Below are 26,132 nucleotides of genomic sequence, written 5' to 3'. Positions count from 1 at the left end.
CTATTAAAAATGATAACTAGAGGAAATGGGAAAAGGATAGCAGTGAAGTAAAGAATTATAATTTTTGCTTTATACAACCACAGTATCACTTTTTAATTGACACTGTTTCTTTTGCATTTATTCCTAGAAAAGGTGATAAAAGTAAAATTAATGCAAAGTATTATAATTAGGGATGTGGGAGAGACTTCTGGTTGCCATGTAAATACTCTTCTCTCCTTCTTTAGTATAAGAATCCTGGACAGTAAACCCAAGTGAAGAACTATATTCCCAGGCTTGGCAGGTAGATATGTAAGTAAAAGTCACTGAGTAGGGCTTTTATGAAAGCCATTTATCCCCTTTTCTCCTTGCCCTCCCTCATTTCCCATCTTGGAATGTGACTGCGATGACCTGAGCCCTGCAGCAATTTTATGACTTGAGGATTGAATCAATACATTGAGGATGGTGGAGGAGGAAGACAGGAAAAGCCGCAGGCCCTCTAACTTTGTAGAGCTGCCTATCAGCTGCCTGACTTCATTTAGGTAAGAGAATAAAAATCGTATTTCCTTCAAACTACTGTAGTAAAGTCTTTTTAACCAGCAGCTGGCAAGTAATTCCTGGTGGATCCAAGGAAATTTATACTATTTTTAAGCTCTCTGAAAACTGAACCTCCCTTATTACATGTAAGTCTTCTTTTTACCTCTCTCCATTTTATTTTCCTTCTCATGTTCAAGTGTGTGAATGAAGCCAGCCCAATTCCAATCTCTCCATGCTCCCAGTCTTATCTCCCCAGTCCAAACTCCACAATCTTGCCTACATTATCTTCTGAAAATACCCATCAGCCATGTGATATAGTAATTAAAGTCTGTAATCAGAAAAATCTATGTGTTAATTTTGCTCTGAAACCAGATGTGTGATGTAAAACAAGTCAACCTCCCTAGCTTCAATCTCCTCATTGGTAAAATGGGAAAGAGAATGTCTTTCTGATACAATTGTGCTCAGAATTAAATTAATATATGTAAAGAAGTCGGCACATGGAAAGCTACTAAGGTAGCCTAATGGGATTGTCATTCCCCAATTAAATCCTTAGGGAAATTATGAAGAGAATTTTTGAAAAAAAAAAATGGAGACATAAAAAAGAACAGAAAAATTAGAAAGCTATACTGTATTCTTGAACAGCAAGGCTTAATAAAATCAACCTCTCCCCAAGTAACATATGACATAGCCTCTGCCTTCCACACATAACAGCATATTGCTGGATTTTGACTACATTCAAACATGAGAGTTTTATCAGATTTTACCCATCCTGATAAAAGTGCTGTTAAAGTAAAAATTCTGAAACTGTTCCTTAAAAAAAATTTTGTAAGTGTACAATTCCATGATTTTAGTAAATTTATGCAGTTGTGCAACCATCACCATAATCTAATTTTAGAACATTTCCATCACCCCCATTTTGTTATTTCTTGCACTTACCCATAACCTTAGGGAACCACTGTTCTGCTTTCCATCTATAAATTTGTCTACATTCCATGTAAGTGGAATCGTAACATGTAGTCTGTTGCAACTGGCTTCTTTCAATTAGCATAATGATTTTGAGGTTCATCCATTTTTGTAACAATTTTTTAACTATTCTCTTTTCTTCAAATATTTTTTAAAGGATCCAAGGTCAGGTTGGGGGGAAATCCTCTTTAAAACTTTATTTTAGAAAAATGCACAAAATAATAACTAACATGAATTGAAAGTTTACTAGGTGCCAGCCACTTTTTTTAAGTGGTTTGAATTTATAAACTCCTTTAACTATAGGATATCTCTATGAACAGGTTTTTTTATTACCTCCACTTTGTAGATGAGAAAATGGAAGTATAAGGAGGTTAACTTGCCCAAAGTAATAACACTAGTTGACGATGAAGACGGGATTTGAACCCAAGAAGTCTGGTTTCAGAACCAACACTTAATCCCTATTCCCAGGGGTTATTAATATTACATTCAAAACATTTTCATAAGATTAGCTTTAATGATTAAATGACCTAAATGGAAATGTCAAGTAATATCTGGCACCTAGGAGATAAACAAATTTTAAACCCTTTTCCCCTGGAAGAGAATAGATGGTAGAAAATGTAATTGCCAGTGTTAACTAAGCAAAGTTAAATAGCGACATCAGGGAATGCAAGTGTCAGTGACAATTTGTGCTTTCTAGGCAAAGGGAACTGCCAAAAATGCAAGGGTATAATGCTCCGAATGAGTGTGGAACTCTAATTACCTGGAGAGAAGAATAGGTTCTATGCTGAGGGCTAGTATTATTTAAAAGGTCTGTAAGTATACTTATACTGTGTAGTATTCAGTATACACAGAAGTATATGTAAGTTATGGAGCAAGATCGTAAACATCTGTAAAACCGCCACCCAACTTAACTAGAAAATTATTAATACCACTTGTGTGTGGTTCCTCATCCTATCCCCACACCCCCCGCCCACTGCTCTGAATGGTGGGTTATTTTCCCTGGCATTTTTTTCAACCATATATGAAGCCTAAGCAGTTTAATTTTGCCTGTTTCTGAGCTTTATAGGGTACCTACTCTTCTGAAATTTGCTTTTTAAACTCTGCATTGCTTTTAAGATTCACCTAAAGAGCCTGTGGAATGTCATATATTTTACTGCTGTGTGAGTATACTATATAGATTTTGATTATCCATGCTTCCCTAGTGGACATTTGGAATTCCGGCTTTTGCTGATATTCACGTTTCTATAAACTTTCCTGTACATGTTTAGTGGTCATGGTTGCATCACTTTCCTAGGACACTGTTCCCAAACCTGACTGCACATTAGCATCATGTAAGGAGTTAAAAAAATTACCCCTGGGACTTCCCTGGTGCCCTAGTGGTTAAGACTCAGCGCTCCCAATGCCGGGGGCCTGGGTTCAATCCCTGGTCAGGGAACTAGATCCCACATGCCACGCAACTAAGACCCAGCACAGCCAAATAAGTAAATAAATATTTAAAAAAAAAAAAAAAAAGACAAGACGGAGGGTTAGAGAAAATGAAGTAATGCAATTTATGGCTTAAGAATGAACAACAAAATGTTCCAACACTCCAAATGACAGGAGAGATTCAGAGTATGTGTAATTGTTAATAGGAAAACAGCTTGATACAGATTTCTTTAACATAAGATATTGGTGTATAAAACATTAAAACATAAAACAAAAATCAAATCAACTAATACTTGAGCTTTAAAACTCAGCTCAAATATTACTTCTCCTGCAAAACCTCCATCCATCCTTGCAGAAAATGTTGGTTGTTCCCTCCTAGACTGGCAGCTCCCATGGCATGTGGAATTGGAATTATCTTTGTATATTGTTCTTCTCCACTAGAATGAGATGCTAAAGATAAGGGAAACTTCCTTTTTCAAGGTGCCCCTACTTGCCACACAGTAGGTGCTCAAGGAGGACATTTTTAAATACACACATGAGTGAAAACTTAGGTTATTAGGTCTCTAATTTTTTTAAATTTGGCTATGTAACCCTTAGAGACTATATCAATTTACAAAATTGATTGTAACCTAATCCACATAGAACTTGACCTTGAAATGAAAGAATAAAAAAGAGTTCTTGGGAAGAAGAAACAGTCAAAGTAAGAAATAAAGCATATGTCCCTCCTGAGTTAAATTGGCTTTCAGCTAGAGAAAGGGCAAGTAAAACAGTCTAACATAGTAAAATAGTCTAACACAGTTCTAGGGAAAAGATTAAATACAGAACAATTTGAAAATTACTGCCAACTGAAGCTGAAAACGGAGCACCAGTCTCTGACCCTCGAATGAAAGTAAGGCAGCTTCCTTAGGTAGTACATGGAATGCTAACCCCTCGTCCTTTGCTGACAGAGCCCTCAAGCATCACCACCAGATCACTGTCCCAGGAGGTCAGAGATTGTGCCAGTACCAAAATTAACCACCTTCAGATCATACTGTGAAGAAGAAAGCTTTAGACAGGCCTGACATTTTAATACAGCCCATCTTTAACCCCCCTTAATGTCATCTGATTGAAAAGATGAGAGAAATTCAATGAGACAAAGTAAACATGGTACAAAACAAATTAACATAAGAATTAGAGAATCCTTATTGTAAATCTCATCTTTCAATTTACTGAGAGTCCCTATCAAAGAGTATAATTTAAATTAATTAAAGCAGTTTAGACCAATATTCATGTAAGAGGTTTTTAGTAAATACTGGGAAATTCAAAATATTTTCCCTTTATAGCATTTGCAAAAGAGAGGAGAGACAGAAAGAGAAAAAGAGAGGGGTAGGGACAAGGGGGTGAGAGAAAGGGAGATCAGAGAAAGAAAGAAAAAAGTATTTATTTTTTGCTTATTTCTTTATGAGTTGTTCTTTGATTAAGTTATATTGTGCTTACCTAAAAAGTTAAACTATCCTCCTTTTTTGAATGCTGTAATTTTGGAAACCAAATGATAAATTTTGGTGGAAAATAAGAAAAAATAGTTGCTTCAGACTCTTTCTTATTCTATATTATATATCTCTGTGATGGGCTTTGGCATTAAGTATCCAGGCTCAGGGGCCTTCCTTAGTTTTTGGCTAAGCCTAGAGAGATGAGGGTATTGGTCAGCTGAAGTTCAGATAAATGTTTTGTAAACAAGTGAAATATCCTAAGATTTTATCTAAAAATTTAAAAATCAAATGATAAGCCTGATAAATAATTTCTTAAATGTCAATTGCTCACTGAAATTGTGAAACTTACAGGGACCATTCCTGTATAACTGTGCGTAGGGCACTGTTCTATGTGAGTAAAATTAAGAATTATATGGAGTGAGGGCTCCCCTGGTGGCGCAGTGGTTAAGAATCCGCCTGCCAGCTCAATATCCAAAAAACAAACAACCCAATCCAAAAATGGGCAGAAGACCTAAATAGACAATTCTCCAAAGAAGATATACAGATTGCCAACAAATACATGAAAGAATGCTCAACATCATTAATCAATAGAGAAATGCAAATCAAAACTACAATGAGATAGCATCTCACACCAGTCAGAATGGCCGTCATCAAAAAATTTACAAACAATAAATGCTAGAGAGGGTGTGGAGAAAAGGGAACCCTCTTGCACTGTTGGTGGGAATGTAAATTGATACAGCCGCTATGGAGAACAGTAGGGAGGTTCCTTAAAAAACTAAAAATAGAACTACCATACGACCCAGCAATCCCACTACTGGGCATATACCCTGAGAAAACCATAATTCGGAAAGAGTCATGTACTACAGTGTTCATTGCAGCTCTATTTACACTAGCCAGGACATGGAAGCAACCTAAGTGTCCATCGACAGATGAATGGATAAAGAAGATGTGGCACATATATACAATGGAATATTACTCAGCCATAAAAAGAAACGAAATTGAGTTATTTGTAGTGAGGTGGATGGACCTAGAGTCTGTCATACAGAGTGAAGGAAGTCAGAAAGAGAAAAACAAATACTGTATGCTAACACATATATACGGAATCTAAAAAAAAAAAAAAATGGTCAGAAGAACCTAGGGGCAGGACAGGAATAAAGACGCAGACCTACTAGAGAATGGACTTGAGGACACGGGGAGGGGGAAGGGTAAGCTGGGACAAAGTGAGAGAGTGTCATGGACATATATACACTACCAAATGTAAAATAGATAGCTAGTGGGAAGCAGCCGCATAGCACAGGGAGATCAGCTCAGTGCTTTGTGACCAGCTAGAGGGGTGGGATGTGGAGGGTGGGAGGGAGACGCATGAGGGGGGGGATATGGGGATATATGTATATGTATAGCTGATTCACTTTGTTATAAAGCAGAAACTAACACACCATTGTAAAGCAATTATACTCCAATAAAGATGTTAAAAAAATAAAGAATCTGCCTGCCAATGCAGGGGACATCAGTTCGAGTCCTGGTCCGGGAAGATCCCACATGCTGCGGAGCAACTAAGCCCGTGCGCCACGACTACTGAGCCATGTGCCACAACTACTGAAGCCTGTGTGCCTAGAGCCTGTGCTCCTCAACAAGAGAAGCCACCGCAATGAGAAGCCCGCGCACCACAATGAAGAGTAGCCCCCGCTCGCCACAACTAGAGAAAGCCCATGCACAGCAACAAAGACCCAGTGCAGCCAAAAATAAGTAAATAAAATTTTTTTAAAAGCTTAAAAAAAAAGAATCTTTAAAATTAAAGAAAAGAATTATATGGAGTGAATAACATCTCCCTTCATATCTTCCAATGTTAACCAAATTAAAAAAATAGTAGAAGTATATATGATGGTATTCAAATTTGACATATAGTACATGGTACACTAGACATGAAATTAATGACATTTAAGATTGTAAATTCCCAGGAGGCATGAACCAACATTAGCTTTCTGTGACCGATGTTTAATATTAAATGTATGTACACACCAAATCCAAGCTCCTCAATGACAAGGGTTGGGGGAAGTGACATTGAGTTTTTTAGCAATGACAAGAGACATATTTTTCAGGGAGGCGGTCATGTATTTCCTTTCCCACTTAGGAACACAGTTCCACCATGCTGCTCTTCCAGTGATCATGCTTCTCCTCCAGTGACAGATGTGATCCAGTCTCTATAAGCAGAAATTCTGGTGAAGACTGTTGGTGCGGCAGGATGGCAGTTACTGCTGCCCCAGCTCACAATACCGATGAGCTTGTACTGCCCATCCTGGGCACACTGCAGTGGTCCTCCAGAATCTCCCTGCAACCAGCAAAAAGAGAAGTTCATTCTCCTGGCTGCATGATTCATGGCTGACACTAACCCCCAACTGCAGGGGATGATCTAACAGCATAGGGAACTACTACTACTGAGGTTGTTGGCTGGTGTTACAGATCTCTGAATCAGATCAAAATCTATATTTTCAAGGCGAGGCTGAAAGAAACATTTAGCATAAATTCATTTTGTGCTGACAATAGACTGTGCCATGCAGAAAGTTTCAAGCATCTAATAAATATAAATGACTAAATGATGGTTTTGAGTTACGTGAAAGCATCTTTATATTTTCAGTGCTACTGGAAGTAGGTAGTTTGAGCTACCCAATTCAGCTATGAAGTTGAACCACAAGAAATCATTTTTTTGTGGATCAAAAACAGTTGAAAGTTATCAGTTTCACATAGTTCAACCTAGCAATTGAACAAGTAATTCCTTTTGAGAATAGAATCCACAAAAATATCAAATTAGCAATCACAGTACATCAATTGAGCAATGTACTTACTCCTCTCACTTTTCATTTTAAAACTACCATACATTTATACCTTTTTATGGTCAGCAAACACCCATTCATGAGACACACTGAGAAGAAAACTCCTGCCCTCCTCAACGCAGGCCTTCATTACCATACAGGAGGATGATCCTGCAGCCCCTCCGCATATATTGGTGTTTTTAATATCCAGTCCCCAGTAGCTTCGACAAGATGTACTGCTAATCAGTGGTACCTTTGCCTGCTGCACCGTTTTAGGAAATTCACCTTCTAGTGGAAAAGGAATAAAAACACATAGGCAAATGATATTAAAGGATGAAACAAAAATAGCCTTATATATACACAGACTCCAAGGGTTAAATCCCACCCATTCTCCCCTCTCAGCACTATAGTGATGCTGTTAGGTGACTTCTAAAAAACTAATAGAATCACTCCACAGTGGCTTATACAACAGAAACAATGAAAAACATTTTATGTGGGTTCTTTTGTCTTTAGTCCTCAGAAGATATAAAAATATCACTTTCCGAAAAAAAGACAAAGTTTACACTCAAATCAGTTGTTGATAAAGCAAACAATATAATTCATTTTTTACATATTAAGTCTATACTTTAATTCATTGGTTTCACGACATTCTCATTCTTTTGATTTGACTTCTGCTGAGCAGACATTCTGGTTAAGTGCTGACACTGACTGGAAGCTGACAACTGAAATTGCATTCTAAATAACTCTTTAGTTTATTGGATATTTGTAAGTAGTTAATTCATTTGCAGAATAGGGTGTATGTGAGACCAGAGTCATGGGTTTGATCTTTATATGGACTAGAATATCTGCACATAATCTTTCTAGCCATTTACCTTTTTTTTAAATTGAAGTATAGTTGAGTGATTCAGTTATTACATATGTATATTTTTTTCATATTCTTTTCCATTATGGTTTATTACAGGATATTGAATATAGTTCCCTGTGCTACACAACAGGACCTTGTTGTCTATCCATTCTACATATAATAGTTTGCATCTGCTAATCCCAACTCCCACTCCAACCCTCCCCCTTGGCAACCACAAGTCTCTTCTCTATGTCTGTGAGTCTGTTTCTGTTTCATAAATAAGTTCATTTGTGTCATATTTTAGAGTCCACATATAAGTGATATCATATCTACCCATTTACCTTTTATACCAGCCTATCATTTCAGAAAAATGCCTCACAGCTTTAATAGGCTTATATATCTTCAAGTATGGGTTTGCACAATAGCAACATCTACACTGTTGTGAAAACAATTATGTGTGTGTGAGTGTGTGCACTCACAGTGCAGTTGGGAGTAAATACATATAAGTGAAACACACAAATATTTATTAGGTAATAACATCACTAGATATTTACCAACACAGTTTTTAAAAGTATCAATGAACTTCTATTAATGAATATGATGGCCTAAAACCCAACCAGTCACCTTTAGGTCCATTATGAAAAAAATTTTTCCACTATCATTCCTATTAAAAATACAGAAAAATTGAAAATGAGTAAACAGTGTACTCAGACTTCACATATATTTGTTTGGATTCTAATCTTAGAAGGGGTAATAAAATATACTCACGATGAGGTTCAGTTATTCCCCATCCAGCAGTCATACATTTGGAAAGTAAATTTATTTTATCATCTTTCCCTGGCAAACAGATTGGAGACACAAACTTTCCTAATTAAAAGGATGAGAAAGAAAAACGCATATTAACATTGTCAATACTGTTTGCTCTTCAGTGATGGCTCTAGAAATACCTACTTTGACCTAACAGTACCCTTTCTAACCCTGTAATTTAATAAGTCTTCCAGAAGATTTCACCTGTTATTTACTCAGAGGGGATCATCCCAATATACATGTTACCACTTTGCTCCAGGTATTTCCATATCCTCCTAGGAAAACAGAAACACATGCCCTACACTGAAATGTGGGGCTTCTCATCCATAACCATTTTTTAAAGTGCATCTGTCTTTTTGCCTATGTGCCTTCAGGACATCACCTTGTTGAATTTGAGATGAGAGTGGAGAAGAATATAATTGGTTTTTTTTTAAGATTTTTATTATTTATTTATTTTATTTATTTTTGGCTGTGTCGGGTCTTAGTTGCGGCACGCGGGCTCTTTGTTGTGGCGTGCGGGCTTCTCTCTAGTTGTGGCATGTGGGTTTTCTCAGGTTCCAGGGCGCATGGGCTCTGTAGTTTGTGGCACACAGGCTCTCTAGTTGAGGCACGCAAGCTCAGTAGTTGTGGCACGCGGGCTTAGTTGCCCTGCGGCATGTGGGATCTTAGTTCCCCAACCAGGGATTGAACCCGCATCCCCTGCATTGTAAGGCGGATTCTTTACCACTGGGCCACCAGAGAAGTCCCTATAATTGTCTTCTTTTTTCAACTATGTTACATGAAGAACGGGGAAAAAACACGTAGCAGTTTAACTGTTAAAGTATTTTTATAGCTAATAAGTATTTTTATATCTAATTCTATCTTCACAGGTTATTATAAAATATATTGATACATTATACATTTAAACATTTACATTTTTTCTTATCACTAAAATCTGTGTATATATAAATATTGTGGGTTTGTGTGTCTGTGTGTATATATGCCACACACACACACACACACACACACACACACACACTGAATGCAGTGCTCTTGTGTTTGTTTTCCCTTTTTCCCAGGCTGTTTAACTTCATTTTCATCCAGATTTTTACATACTTAAATGCGTCAGCATATCTGCTATCATAGGCCATTTATTTCAATGATATGTTCTTTATTTTTACTGCTATCTCTTAATAAAATTAAATAAAACTGTTTGTAACTTGTCTATTCTTTTCCTACTCATCTCTCTACGTGTGTGCCAAATCTTATGTTATTCTGCCTTCACAGATAATCATTGCACTATCGTATCTTCTCCCAAATTTCCTTGAGCTAAATAACATTTTCCTACTAACAACATATTTTTTTAATCAGCCATTTTTCTTATTCTGATATTCTTCATTTACTAGATTATGATCATGCCATTTACATGGCATCATTACTACATCATTCTTTTTAATAGCATATAGTGTTCAGATAATGAATGTACCTCGATTTATTAAATTCCATTGGCAAACATTTAGACTTTTAATTTTTTCCCTTATAAGCTGCATCAAGTTTCCCAGATCATGCATCTGTGCATTTGTGCCAGTATTCCTGGATGACTGAGTTGCTGGACCACAAGGCACACACTTTAAAACTTGACAGATATTGCCAGATTGCATCATTTGGCAGGATGGAGGAGGGGGATGTATTGACTTGTACTCCACATCCAGCTGTGTTTATAACTTAGAAATATGTCAAGAGTCTTGAAAACAGTTATGCCCTAAATCCAGCATTTCTGCTTCCGAGAAATTTATCTTAAGGCAATCATAGACCTGGAAAAATGTACACATAAGGATAGTCAATCCAGTATTATTTAAATAAAAAAAAAGGAAACAACCTTTACACGAATGTTTGTGGGAGCTTTATTTGTAACATCTAAAAGCTAGAAACCACCCAGATATTCTTCAACAAATGAATGGTTAAACGTTATAAGTGGTTAAACATTCATACTGTGAACACTACTCAGCTATTAAAAGGAATGCACTACTCATACATGCAACCACATAAATGAAGCTCCAGGATGTTATGCCCAGCGAAAAACGTCAATCCCAAAAGGTTACATATTATATAATTCCATTTATGTAACACTCTTGAATTGACAAAATTATAGAAACAGAACAGATTTGTGGTTGACAGAAGCCTGGGTGGGGAGGGTGGAATGGGGAGGAAGGAAACGGGTGTGGCTCTAAAGGGGCAACAGTAATGATCCTTATGGTGACAAAAGTGTTCTGTATCTCAACTGCATCAATGTCAAATCCTGCAAGATGTTACCATTCGTGAAAACCAGGTTAAAAAGTACTTTGGTTTCTCTGTATTATTCCCTATAACTGCATGTGAATCTACAATTATCTCAGCATTGAAAGTTTAACTAAAAATAAATTTAAGAAGCAGGATAAAGAGAAAAAATACTGATGTCAGAGCTCCAATCCTGAGATTGTAATTAACTGTTCCAAAATGCATCTGGGCTGATAGTTTTGTTTGTTTTGTTTTTAAAGCAACTCAGAGGATGATAATGCATAGTCAAGGTTAAGAAGCACTGTTCTAAATGCTCTCACTGACTCAGTTTTAGAAGCATAAAAAGCAAATGGTAGGGGCTTCCCTGGTGGCGCAGTGGTTGAGAGTCCGCCTGCCAATGCAGGGGACACGGGTTCGAGCCCTGGTCTGGGAAGATCCCACATGCCGCGGAGCAACTAGGCCCATGAGCCACAACTACTGAGCCTGCGCGTCTGGAGCCTGTGCTCCGCAACAAGAGAGGCCGCGATGGTGAGAGGCCCACACACCGCGATGAAGAGTGGCCCCCGCTTGCCACAACTAGAGAAAGCCCTCGCACAGAAACGGGGACCCAACACAGCCAAAAATAAATAAATAAATAAATTTATTATAAAAAAAAAAGCAAATGGTAGACTGAACCATGATTGGGGGTTTGTAGGATGGATGCACGGAAAAGACATAAAAACGGAGGTCTATAGGCAGAAACAGAGGAGAGAATTGGAGCAAAGGAAGAAAACTGTCCCAGAACCCTGATGCCATGGAAAGGCTTGGGTGTGAAAGTAGGGACTATCCACAGATCTTAGTTACATCCCCCCCAATACACCTTCCCACTGAATGCTCACCTGTGCTAAGTAGGTAGGTGGGTTACTGCCATTCCCTTTCTACAAAGGATAAAGCTAAGGTCACAGAAGTTACATAACATGCCCAAGATCACATGGCTACTTCGTGACAGAGCCAGGATTAACAATGCCTCACTTTCACTTAGCTTTGGCTTAAGTTACTATTTTTTTAAAAACCAAGATTTTACTAAGTTATGAAGGCACAGAAAATTAAACATCTGGTGGTTCAAACTAATGTTCTAAGTATTTGGGATAACCTCATAGAACATAAAGAGTCTCAGGAGAATATATAGGACAAAGTTAAAAACATACTTCTCTGAAATCTTCTCTGGACCTCTGTCAATTAAATACACATAACAGCAAAATGTTTATGCAGATACTTCAGCTTTTAGAGAAAGCATCTTAGAATGTAAGGAAATTTTAAAATAATTATTTAACTTCAAAAGTACATACAGCACTTCTAAGCAAGAAGATAAAAGGTTCAAAATATGGAAAAGAGTTATCCATACTGACCTAGTTCAACAGGGTTTTCCAGATGCAACAAGCATAGATCATCATTGGGAGGAAATTGTGTGAAGCTGGGGTGAGTGTATACAGCTTTCACTGGTATCAGATCTCTATTTCCTGTATTCCACAGGTAACTTCTTCCTATTACCAGGTTGTCTGTGACAGTACTTGTCATAAGAAAAGGGAGTGAGGAAATAGATACCACTTTTAATGAGGCCATCACTTTTCAGAATTACTAAAAATGTATTCTTTAACATTTTTTTTGCTTCTATACTCCAATTATATTATTGCCAAAATCTAGTCCCCAAAACTTTCTTTAAAATTTTCAATCCACATTAATATCCTTATTATCCTGAATTCTTAGAAAATGGGAGTTTCTCATTAATTCAATCCTTGAGAAAATTTTTAAAGTATCTACTTTCTTGCCTTTATAACATCAAACAAAATGATTTAGTACAATATTTTTTTGACAATTAAGATTCATGATGCCTCAAGATAATGATTTTATGTATTATAATCATTATGCGTTATATGATGTACTTATGTGATGGTCACTGAAACTATCCTGAAAGTTATAGTTACTCTACTCCCTAATACGATGTTTCTCAAAGAAATGTCTAGGGACCACATGCATTAAATCTGGCTTGTGTATTAAAAATGCAGAATCCCAGACATAACTCAACAAATCAAAATTCAGGATTAATATTCTAAGATTCCATTTATAGCAAACTCCCCAGGTAAGTTTAAGCACATGAAAGTCTGAAAACTGCCTTAATAAGGATGCCTTCTTGTGATTTAGCTATATCAAAAGTAAGAGTTGGGGAATGCTAAAGAAATTGAGTTTTTGGTTCATTGAAGCTTCCTGCTCACCATGTTATTTGAGCAGATGCTTTCATTATAAAGCCAATTTTAGAGACCCTGAAAATGTTATATCTACTCATTCAGCTATGGGATATTGTATGACAATGTCAACTGTCTCACTACTTCTGGGAGATAATATTAAAAACGTCAAGCTAAGACTCCTTTGAGGAAGGAGTTTTCAGATATTTCCATATTACATTGAGACCAAGATTCAGATAAAGTCAAAGAAAAAAAAATGTTCCTTTAAAGGACATTCTTTAAAATTCTTTGAAACTTTACACATTTATTTCAGGACTGGGTATGATCGTCAGACAGTCCGTAGAGGAGAGCAAGGAGGAAAGGAAGCCACATTTGAGCAACCCCTCAGCTCTGGGCACCATGCTGAGAGACTGATGCAAAAATGTTGAGACATCATTACCTTCATTTTTATGGATGGGGGGGTGTTGTTAGTTACTTATTAATTAAATTATACCTAGAAGCAGGAAGCTGCTTTTAAAATTAAACCTATTAGTAGTAAGTGTATTAGTGAAGCACAGAAAGTTTCATCAACCTAACACGTTCATTCATTTGCAAGATGGGGACTGTATCCGTGGGAGCTGATGCTTAATGTTTCTTGTGACGTGGGGAGAGCACAAGGAGTGCACCCACTGTGGACCCTCAAATAGCTCCTCACCGCCCTGCTCTCCCCAACCCTGCACCACTTGGGCACACACCTGAAGTTGCAGTGTGCCGCTGTCAGGACCCACTGTCTCCCAATCAGAGCACCTCCACAGTAATGCTGTCCTTGGTACTGCAGACTGACCAGCCAGGGCCACGACATCGCAGGGGCGGCATGACCACCAACCACCCTGGGCTTCCCAAGCTTGGCTGGCAACACGTTTGTATTCCTCTCAGATCCTTCCATGAGAAATGGGTCAACAACAGGAATTCCACATTTGTCTTGGGCTGGCTGTCTTCTGGTATTGTTTTCTACTGTTAGCCCTTAGAAAAGTAACAACAAAACATCAGATAGCAATACTTGTGAAAGTCTATTAAAATCTCAGAATGGAGGCATTTATTTCTTTTGTAGGTTCAAAACTAGGATTCTTTGCAAGAGATGAGACTCATCTTTTCTTCCATTGCTTTTAAATGAGTAAAAATCAATAGTTAACTAAAGCATTAATATATACATCTTTAGATGAATCAGAACACAAATCAATTTTTAAAAAAAATAAAAAATTGCACTTAATCATGAAATTACTGGAGATTGTTCTTTCTGTGGCATCATTTGTGTTATCCCAGTATAACGTATCTAGACACATCAAAATACTTTATGCTACATGTGTTCAAAATAAAATGTTTATATAAAGGAAAAGCATAGGGAAAATTTCTACCAATGTGTTTACTCCATTCTCAGATTTATAAAGAAATTTACCAGGGAATAACAAGAGACTTAAATATAAAGAAAATTAAGCATCTCCATAGCCATATAATTTCAGAATGATAAGATATGGTCACTTGTGAATTCTTTACTTGAGTTTTTTTTACACTAGAAATCTATTTAAAACAAAAAGTTTCTAGCATAGTGGGTTTGTGTTTATTCAATACTTATGTCAAAACTCATTTCTAATTTCTTTTCAGATATGTATAACACATGGATTCCCTCTTTTAAATACATATGCCTAAAAAATATGCACTCTTCAAAATTAAGATTATCCTAGATTTTAGGGAGAAAAAACCCACAAAAGGTATGTTACTCAAACATGTCTTTAGTGCATTAAGGTTTACTGCATTACTGCATGTTTTTTATTGCATTTGTAATCCACATTATATGTGGTAACTCAGACTTCTGGGCTGTTTGTACACATGTATAACAGCAATATTTTATTAGTATTCAACTTACTTTAAAATACTTAAAAAAAGAAATGAGGCTAAATATTTTTACTGTGAGAATAAAAGGTCAGTTTAGAGATATAGTGATGAAAGACAAAAGCAATGGACACAGAAGAAGGGTCAGTTAGGTGAGCATCCCTTTAACAATTAAAAATCACACCTATAGGATGATGTGGTTCAGTAGTCTACAGCTCAAATCCAGGACTCTTAGGAGAGCCCATTCGTTCCACTATCCTAGGAAAGACAGACCGACATCAAAAAGAACTTTGCGTTCACGTGGATTAAATTCTTCCTGCAATTACACTCCAATCAAGAAAATCTCCTAATAATAGATTCATTAGGTTTTTTAGTCTTAAGCACAACTAATGGAATTCTAGCTTAAAATTAGATAGGATAAGTAGATAAAAAGCAGCACATTTGTTTCTGTTTTATGCAGAGTAGTATAGGTTCAGCTAAAATATTCCTTTTGAGGGCTCTTCATGGGGGTGGGGAGGTGGTTACTTAATAAAAAATATGTTAACAGAGACATGGAAACACACTGAACTCTACCCTTGTTTCAGCTTGAATGGCCCCAGTGGATCTTTTAAATAGCAACTGACTGACTCTTATGTTTATCACTATTTCTTAAATAAAAATAACATACACACATATAGACACATACTCACCCCAATTAACTTTATTAGCTCACATGATCTACCAGAACCACCAAATTCTCATGCCTTAAGGAATGGTTGGAAATGAAGTTATCCTATTTTTAGTATTAGAGCAAGGTGACTGACTACCAGTGACTCCTAAATCAGTGGGCCCCAGGTTCTACTTTAAGGCATATATGGTACCTGCTTTAATAAATGTTTTAAAACAATTTCTTACCATTAATAGGCAGTTGGATCCCAATATTGCTTTTCTGTGATTGCTTCTGAGTCATATCTTCCAAAATAAGTTTAAAACCTCTTTCTCCCACAGATTCATCAGTCTTAAAATTCACAGTTAGGTAAGCACCACTGGATATCAAGACAAATTCTTTCTTGGAGCCACATAAATGAGCTGCAATGTGAGATATACTCGATAATTAAAATACTTTTCCTGTGTAGTTACATAGGTAAAAGAGGGAGAAGAGAGAGAGGGGACATTAAATTCCAAACAAATCTTGACAAAGGAATGATTATCAATAATGTAAGATCAAGATTTGTGGGATGAAATTCATGATTTGATTGAAACGATAAAAGGGTATAGATTTTAAAAGATAAAGGGAAAAGACTGGGCTAGCAATTGATATGGAAATGATATACAATTATATGGCAATCTTTGATCATAAAGATAGGTAAAGAGGCATTTCGATGAAGATAAATGGACAGAGAAATAGAAGTAATGGAACAGCACTATGGACCAAAAGTTTGCATACTCCCAAAGTTCATATGTAGAAATCCTAATCCCCAATGTGATGGTAGTAGGTGAGGCCTTTGGGAGGTGATTTGGTCATGAGGGTGGAGCCTTATAAACCCTTATAAAAGAGACCCCAGAGAGCTCTCTAGCCCCCCTCCCCAACTTTTTTTTTGCCATGTGAGGATATAGCAAGAAGACGGCTATGAACCAGGAAGCAAGCCCTCAGCAGACACCAAATCTTGGACTTCTAGTCTTCAGAACTGTGAGAAATAAATGTTTGTTATTTAAGCTACCCAAACTATGGCATTTTTGTTATAGTATCCAAAACTGACTAAGACTCACAGGCTGCCCAAATACAGACTAGTGATGATCCTTTCCTAATTCAGAAACACAAAAGTTGTCACAAAGATGGTCCTGATAGTGATAGGCCATTTGCTGTAATTTATCTGTACAGGCTGTAACTTAAATTCTCTCAAAATAAAACAATGATACACTACTGATTTGTCTTAAAGATAATGTTATCTCAGAAATCTGAGAAAGATGGGGAATAGGACAACAGTTAATCTCTACATCATTCTTATGCTCAGAGAATCTGTTTGGTGAATTGGATGTGATGGGGAACTTTTGGGATGTACCATGTCAAGTAAAGGCATTCTGCATAGAGTCAACTAACACTCTGGAAGTTTTAAAATAATGGAAATGGGAAAATGTTACTCTGTTTTTCAAAAAGGAGATTGGAGGTTGGCAGAGGGGGATGGGTAGGAGACAGAGAAAAACAAAGAGGCTAGAGGATTTCCAAAGTCTTGTATCAGTGAAGTAGTGTAGCTTAGCCCTTACAGGCTCAGATTCTATAGCCAAACTGCTGGTTTGGGCTAGTTCTGCCATTTATTAGCTATGTAGCCCTAGGCAAGTTATTTAACCTATCTCTCTGCCTCAATTTTGTCATCTGTATAATGGAGATTGAAAAAATACTCACATGGAATTATATGAAGTTGTATTTATGAAGCATTATAAGTGTTTGTTAAATAAAAATAAACCAGCAAAATTTTACAGCAAATTATTAGACAGATGGGTTTTGAACACTTGAAGAAGGAATCGGTGGTCACAAGCAACCAGCATGTGATCCTTTACATGCCATATTAAATTAACCTAATTTAATTTTTAGAGTTAATTAGATGGTGGCTAGGGGGAATGAGATAAACTTAATGAATCTTAATTTCAGTGAGGCACTTAATAGAGTACCTTATGATGTCCCTGTGAACAGATATAAAATGTAAGTGGATAATTATATGACTAGGAAGTTTCACAGCTGATTAAATAACCAGACAATGTTAACCTGAAGGGAAGGTCTTAATGGTATGAAAATGGTTCTATCCTTGGTTCTGCCAAGTACAGTATTTCTATTAATGGCTTAGATAGAAATACAGATAACACATTTACAAAATGTGTAGGTTTAAGATGGGTGGCTGAATGAGAAGTAAGGAACTTGGTTAAATATAGAATCTTAGTGATAATTTAGTTCAAGCTTTCATATAACGCGGAGTTCCTTTTTTTAATTTTTTAAAAATTTATTTATTTTATTTATTTTTGGCTGCGTTGGGTCTTCGTTGCTGCATGTGGGCTTTCTCTAGTTGCGGCAAGCGGGCTTCTCATTGCAATGGCTTCTCGTTGTGGAGCACAGGCTCTAGGTGCGTGGGCTTCAGTAGTTGTGGCGTGTGGGCTTCAGTAGTTGTGGCTTGTGGGCTCTAGAGTGCAGGCTCAGTAGTTGTGGTGCACAGGCTTAGTTGCTCTGCGGCATGTGGGATCTGCCCCGGACCAGGGATTGAACCCGTGTCCCCTGTATTGGCAGGCGGATTCTTAACCACTGTGCCACCAGGGAAGCCCCTAACATGGAGTTCCTTCTAAAATACCCTTGGACATATGAAACCTGGATTTGAAGATATTACATGGAACTTATGAGCATTTTCTCTTTTTGAACAGTTCTAATTGCTTGACAGTTCTTGCTCATGTTGAATCAAAAGGCATCAGTGTAATGATGGCCACATGGTTAGTGGAGTGGCCAAGGATATAAATGTTTGAATCAGAGTGCTTGGGCTTTAATCCAACTTTCTCTATTTACTAGTTATGTCACTGGAGGCAAGTTACTCAATATATTTGTGTTTCCTTATATTTAAAATGAGGATAATGTAACCTACCTCCATACGACTATTAAGAAGATTAAGAGTTAAAATTTCTTAAGACTATGCCTGAATAATGGTAAACATTCAATAACTATTAGATGTTACTAGGCAGAACAAGTTTCATACCTGGCCTGAGAGTCTCTGTGAGAATTCCATAAATATTTGAAGGGAAGAAATTATGATCCTTCTGTCTTCTCTCTTCTCCAAGATAAACATGCCCAGGTGTCCACACCCTTCAGCATCCTGGTCATTATGTTCTGTGGATGTGATCCAGTTTGTTAATGTTCCTTAAAATTGTTGCTTGACCAAGGATGATATTTAATAGCCAGTATTGCAGGAGCAACAGCCAGACAGACTGGCCGTTGACTATGAAGATTTGTAAGACTGAGCTAGTGAATGCCAGCTCCGTGCCAACCCTAAATTTGACCACACAAGGGAACTTATTTCTTTTATCTTATCATTCTTTACCAACACTGCTCTGAAATTCTGTAATCATTTGAGACTTCTGAAATTTTGATTTCAAACATCCTACTTTCTAAATCACCACTTCCTATCTATCCTAATCCGTTAGTATTTCCCTGCTGTAATTGTTTGCTCTCTCCATGACCTTCTCGCCATTAATCCCATAAACTTTCTATATCCATCACCCTCTAAGAAAGTGAGAGATTTTGCTGTCAGGAGAAGCAGAGAAATGGGGCAACAGCTAAATTTCTTGTTCTGTTTTGTTTTGAATTATGGGTAATACTAGAATGTGTTTGAAACTGATGAGAATGATAGAGGAAACTGATGAAGTCAGAGAATGAATAACTTAAGGAAACTTATAAGAAGCTGACAACTCTCAAATTTATATCTCAAGCCCAAACTTTAAAAGTTCTACTTCTAGCTCCCTGTTGCTAACTCAACCTAGATGTATCATGGCATTAAAAATTTAACATGGGGGCTTCCCTGGTGGCGCAGTGGTTGAGAATCTGCCTGCCAATGCAGGGGACACGGGTTCGAGCCCTGGTCTGGGAAGATCCCACATGCCGAGGAGCAACTAGGCCCGTGAGCCACAACTACTGAGCCTGCGCGTCTAGAGTCTGTGCTCCGCAGCAAGAGAGGCCACGATAGTGAGAGGCCTGTGCACCACGATGAAGAGTGGCCCCCACTTGCCACAACTAGAGAAAGCCCTAGCACAGAAACGAAGACCCAACATAGCAATCAATCAATCAATCAATCAATAAATCTTTAAAAAAAAATTTAACATGGATAGATCTCTCCCCACAAATCTATTTCTCCCTCTAGTATTTCCCATCTCTGTAAATGCCACCACCTCCAAAAACCTCATACCATAACTTAGGAGCCATCCTTGATCTGCAGATTTAATTCCACATTCAATCCATCCAGAAATCCTATCAGTTCTATCTCCAGATCTGTCCACGTCACTTGTACTCCTTTGTTGCCATCCTCTTTCAAGGCAACATTATCTATTACCTAAAACAGTACTAACAGGACATTCTGCAATGATGTAAAGTTTAATATGAGTGCTGTCCAGTATGGTAATCACTCACTACATGTAGCAATTGAGCACTTGAAGTATGGCTAATACCACATTTCATTTCATTTTAACTAATTTGAATTTAAATGACAACATGGATTAGACAGCGTAGGTCTAGATTACCATGATAGCCTCATAGCTGCAGACATAATTCACCCTGTCACCCTAAAATCCACTCCCAACATGGCAGTCATAGCAGCCCTCAACTTACTCCCCTGTCAAAAGCCTTTAATGACCTCCCATTGCACTGGCATAAAATCCAAACTCCTTACGATAACCTGAGCTGCACAACTAGGCAAAGCCTCCATCTTCTACAACCTCACCTCATTCCAGCCTGTCCTCACTCAATCTCCAGCCACTCTGACCTCTGAGAGTTTCCTAGGTTACCAAGCTCTTCCCACCTGTAAGGCCATTTTCTCACTTATTTTTTCATCAAATATTTACTAAGTGTTAGGAGTGCTCTAGACACTGGAGATACAGCAGTGAACAAGAGACTAAGTCCTACTCTCAGGAAATTTTCATTCTGGTGGAGGGAAACAGATTCTAAACAAATAAATATTGATATATACGCTGCCAGGTCATGATAAATGCCAAGAAGGAAAAGTGGAGGAGGGTTACTTAGATTGTGTGATAGAAGAGGCCTTAGATTAGGTAACATTTGAAAAGACATCTGAATGAACTGAGGAAGTGAACCTTGAAGTCACCTTGGGGCCAAGCAGGAATATGCTCGGTTAGTCTGAGGAAGAATAAAGAAGCCAGTGTGCCTGGTTTTGGGTGAAGGAGAGGGAGAATGGTAGGAGGTAAGGTCAGATAGGTACTAGACACCTTTGCACCTGCTATTCTGGCCTTGCCTGGCTGTTTCCTTCTCATTCTTTGGATCTTCTGTGACCATCTTAACTAAAGCAACTGTCTACCCACTATTATTCCATACTTCTGCTTCAACTTATTTCCTTCAGATTATGTTGACAATCAATAATTATTTGATTATTATTTACTGTTAAATACTGTTACTAGTTTTCTTCTTCTTTATCATCTGTCTTCCCAAAAGAAGGTGGCAGTGATCATTTCTGAATTGTTTACCATTGTTTCTTCAAGGTGCCTATCACATTAGAAAATGCTCAGTCATGAATGAATTTAACCTGTACATTTAATATGGTGTTTACTAGTTACTGATGTCTTACCTTCATGGGGTAAATGGAAGAAGGAAGACCAGATGAACCTTAATTTTGCTAAGTTCTTTTCATTAAAATATTGTAAAAGCATTGCAATGAAGACAACTTGGAGGCTGTGTACCACTCCATTTACATTCACAGAAATAATTAAAAACTAGCTAAAAACTGATAAATTCTATTCAGGTGAGCGAAAAGATTTAGTAAGAAAAGATAACTGAGACAATATAGACAATGTGGTTCCACATATGGGCTAGCCCTTCTAACTAGCTGGGAGAGTAGTAATGGGGCTCAGTGTTCAACAGTTTAACAATGCTTATAGAAATTGCATATTTCACTGAACTAAAACTATGTAAGGACATAAAAGTATATGAAATAAAACTGTATAAACTAGCAAACAAATGGTAGTGTCCTCACTTTTATATAGAATTGTATAAGCTAATTATAGAAATATTAGTTGTCTCATTTGTAATCTTTTGACACCCATGAATTTTTGATTAATCAGAACTTTTAAAGAGGAATAATGTTGTCAGGTTGAGGAATACTAAAGAGTGAGAAAGAGAAACGCAGCCCTGACATCCAGGAGCTGGTCCAACACTCACAGCTGGACTGTGTTCTCCTGTTGGACATAAACAATCTCACAGGACATCAACATCAGACAAGACTCTGAATCTATGATAAAATGAGACAAAAACAAGGTCATCTGTAACCAACAAAAATACCAAACATTGACCTCTCATGGCTGAAATGAGAGCTTGCTACTTCTTTACCAATCACAGTTTTATCCTTACTCTAGTCAGGGCTCCCTATGATTGAGATACCCAATCATAAAGTTGCCCCACTTCCTGCAAGCAATCTAGAGCAAAGTACACTTCTCTAGACCTTCTCCAAAATTACCTGACCAAAGCCTAAATACTGTAATAGGTTCTCTCTACCACCCTTTTAACAACCCATGGTTTTCCAGGATATGTGTTTTCCCTCTCCACAATGAGTAATAAATCTAACTTGGTCAACTCCAGGTATGTTCCAAGGGTCTCTGGTTGAAAGGCATTCACAAGAGTTAGGGCTGGAGGGTTGGATGCTATAGACACCTCATATTAATCTTATGGAGAACTGATAGCTTGATATTTTGTATCTCCTCTGCCTCCATACTCTCAATTGCTTTAGAATCCTTGGCAGGAACCAAACTTGTTGATAAGAAAAAATTTAGATAACTTTGGAATTTCAAAGCACATTGCTGAACTTACTGGTGTTATAAATCCTAGAATATCATAGGAGTGGTTAAGGCCCCTGGAAAAAGATAGCATCAAAACTCTCCTCTTGGGGCTTCCCTGGTGGTGCAGTGGTTAAGAGTCTGCCTGCCAATGCAGAAGACACGGGTTTGAGCCCTGGTCCGGGAAGATCCCACATGCCGTGGAGCAACTAAGCCTGTGCGCCACAACTACTGAGCCTGCACCCTAGAGCCCATGAGCCACAACTACTGAGCCCGCATGCCATAACTACTGAAGCTCGTGCGCCTAAAGCCCGTGCTCCGCAACGGGAGAAGCCACTGCAATGAGAAGCCCGTGCATCACAACAAAGAGTAGCCCCGCTCGCTGCAACTACAGAAAAGCCCCTGCAGAGCAACAAAGACCCAACACAGCCAAAAATAAAATAAATAAATAAATTTATAAAAATTTTAAAAAATAAACCTCTCCTCTTGCCCTTTGTGATAGGTGGATTGTAAAGGTGTCCTGATTGGCATAACTGGTTGGAGATTGGAGAAGGTGATACAATATTGAATTACAAAACCTTTGGAAAAGTTCCCTCTATGTGTCAATCTTAGAACAGGATATTGCCTGACATCCAAACATGGTAGACACCATGTGGTCAATAAATCTCCAAAGATTATTCAAGATAATTGACCTTTACCTTTTAATAATTTACCCTGGGCCTAAAGAGAACCACCTTTACTGTGAGGATGAAATCTGAGTAAACAAATTTCAAAAAGTTACCTAAAAATGCAGTTTAGGAAATAAAACCTCTTAAAACATATGACCTCCTGAGAAAAACAAAATTAGTGTGCTCCCTAATGGTAAAATGAGATAGGAATCACTGGGTGAAATCAAAAAGAGCTGGAATTAAAGGTCAAGATCCAGTGAGTACGGTCTCATGCTCATCTCATTGTGTTCAATAATACTCAGGGGCTTCCCTGGTGGCGCAGTGGTTGAGAATCTGCCTGCTAATGCAGGGGAAACGGGTTCGAGCCCTGGTCTGGGAAGATCCCACATGCCGCGGAGCGACTAGGCCCCATGAGCCACAATTACTGAGCCTGCGCGTCTGGAGCCTGTGCTCTGCAACAATAGAGGCCGCGATAATGAGAGGCCCGGGCACCGCGATGAAGAGTGGCCCCCGCTTGCCACAACTAGAGAAAGCCCTTACACAGAAACGAGGACCCAACACAGCCATAACTAACTAACTAACTAACTAAATAAATAAATAAAAAGTAAAGCAAGAATAGAGAGAAAATAGAAGAGTAAGAAAGAGAACACAAGCACATCACATAAATAAGCATGACATGAAGAAAATTGATGTACATTAAAAAAAATAATAATACTCAGGATTCTGCTGAAGGATCTGATGGAAAATCACTGACAACAAATTATATCATTCCAAAGGCAAATGTAGGTCATGGTTTCCATATATATGATTATATAAATGCTTATATGAATGCCACTCAATGTAGGACATTTAAGAAAGTTCAGTTTACCAAGTAATCTTGATTGCTGATCTGGTCCGTCATAAATATTGAAGTAATCCCATTCACAGTTCCAAGATTCTTCTGTTATAAAGCCTTTAATCACTGCCTTCATTTTATTTCCTGACATAGAATAAAAAGTCCAAGTGCAGTTCAGCATGTTAGGATAAATGTTAGGATAATTGGGAGATGTGATCTCAATAGAACGAACTGGAATCAAATCCAATACTGGACATCCTTGAGGCAAAAAGAAAAAAAAAAACATATTTAATACAATAATGAAGGATCTGGTTTTAATGTCTACAACTAGGTCATTAAGACCTAAACTGTAGGGCTTCCCTGGTGACGCAGTCGTTGAGAGTCTGCCTGCCAATGCAGGGGACACGGGTTCGAGCCCTGGTCTGGGAGGATCCCACATGCCGCGGAGCAACTAGGCCCGTGAGTCATAACTACTGAGCCTGCGTGTCTGGAGCCTGTGCTCCACAACAAGAGAGGCCGCGATAGTGAGAGGCCCGGGCACCACGATGAAGAGCGGGCACCGTGATGAAGAGCGGCCCCCACTCTCCGCAACTGGAGAAAGCCCTCGCTCAGAAACGGGGACCCAACACAGCCAAAAATAAATAAATAAATATATTAAAAATTAAAAAAAAAAAAAACACCTAAACTGTAGTGTACTTTTATAAAGTTCTATCACTATTTTTTTGCTTCCATAGCTCCTTATGTATGGTGACACAGGGTTTAAATGACTTGTTTTGAAAATCTGACACCTCCCAAAAGAAGACAGATTAAAGTTCTTTGAGTTTAACTCACAAACTGTGAACCACTAAGTCAACCATATCTATATTTCAATGTAGTTTTGTTGCTCATTTTTAGCACACAATCTTCTAAATCCCCGAGTAAATTAAACACTCCTAAAATTCAGCCTACACTTCAAATTACAATCATTTATTTGGTAGGGAAATTTGGATTACTCTCAGATAGTTGAAACCAGGATATGAAGGTTCACAAGGGCCAAGGGGCTACTACACCAAAAAGAGAATTGAGGAATTCAGTGACATTTTGGGTTTACTCCAAATGCTCTAGGTAACCTAAAGTTAATGTCATCCAAAAACATTTACTTATCAATAATCTTATCATTTTGTTTCACTATGCAATGGCCCAGCCAAAAAAGAAAACGAGAGAGACAGAGATACATGCACAATCCAAAAGACATAAAATATATGGAAAGAATGTTAATGAATAATAGAATTCAAATAGTTAGGGAAGCTCCCATAAATAAAACATGTGTTTCTTACCCATTAATTAGATAGGGCGCTACCTTGTTACTCTCTACTCCCTGATCTGACCCAGGTCTCCACCACCCCCAAAGTTTGACACTCAGAAAACTAGTACAAGTTCATATTTCACTATAAAGCAAATAGAATAAGGACACAACACTTGAAAGTTTTTGATAGCAGCCAGGGTATACTTCTTCCTGAACAGTGTTTAGCAGCAAAGATATTCCTCACTCTATTTCCATAATATCAGGTAAACAAAGCCAAGACAATGAAGCCAATTCCTTACCTCCTTTCTCCTCTTTACCATTAACTTTAATTTTTCCTTTCACAGAATCTAGAATAAGAGAATATTCAAGGTCAATATATCCTATTTAATACTTTATATTTCTTTATTCTTTTGTTTAAGTGATACGTTTACATTGTAGAAAATTTCAAAAAAAAACAGATTTCAAAGGAGAAAATAAAAGTCTCCTGTAGTCCCATCCTATAACCAATACTCATATTTTAATGTAACTCCTGCTTTTTCCTAAGCTATAGTATATACATTTTTTAATTGTATTTCATTTTACACCATTGTAACCTCCCCTACCCCCCCAATTGTGAATATTTTTCCATACTACTAAATATTGCACACACATTTTATGGTT

General features: G+C 37.7%; 1 protein-coding gene across 6 annotated transcripts in view; it reads right to left on the bottom strand.

Annotated features, from left to right (window-relative positions):
- Positions 1–6,349: 6,349 nt before the first annotated feature.
- OVCH1 (ovochymase 1) overlaps positions 6,350–26,132 on the bottom strand; it is a 90,776-nt gene continuing 70,993 nt past the window's right edge. For 5 of the 6 annotated variants that reach the window (XM_082419598.1, XM_082419603.1, XM_082419599.1 and 2 more), the window contains 8 exons: positions 25,772–25,819; positions 24,221–24,445; positions 16,073–16,246; positions 14,044–14,311; positions 12,476–12,636; positions 8,793–8,891; positions 7,335–7,468; positions 6,350–6,699 (listed from right to left, as the gene is read on the bottom strand). In XM_082419598.1, the coding sequence (XP_082275724.1) occupies positions 6,535–6,699; positions 7,335–7,468; positions 8,793–8,891; positions 12,476–12,636; positions 14,044–14,311; positions 16,073–16,246; positions 24,221–24,445; positions 25,772–25,819 (1,274 nt within the window). In that variant the 3' untranslated portion in view covers positions 6,350–6,534. The remainder of the gene's footprint in view (positions 6,700–7,334; positions 7,469–8,792; positions 8,892–12,475; positions 12,637–14,043; positions 14,312–16,072; positions 16,247–24,220; positions 24,446–25,771; positions 25,820–26,132) is intronic. The other variant, XM_082419600.1, reaches the window with a different exon arrangement.

Source organism: Balaenoptera physalus (genome assembly GCF_965194825.1).
Source record: "Balaenoptera physalus genome assembly, chromosome: 13".
Lineage (NCBI taxonomy): Eukaryota > Metazoa > Chordata > Mammalia > Artiodactyla > Balaenopteridae > Balaenoptera > Balaenoptera physalus.
The sequence above is the reverse complement of the archived record's forward strand: the minus strand, read 5'-3'. Positions and strand labels throughout refer to the sequence as shown.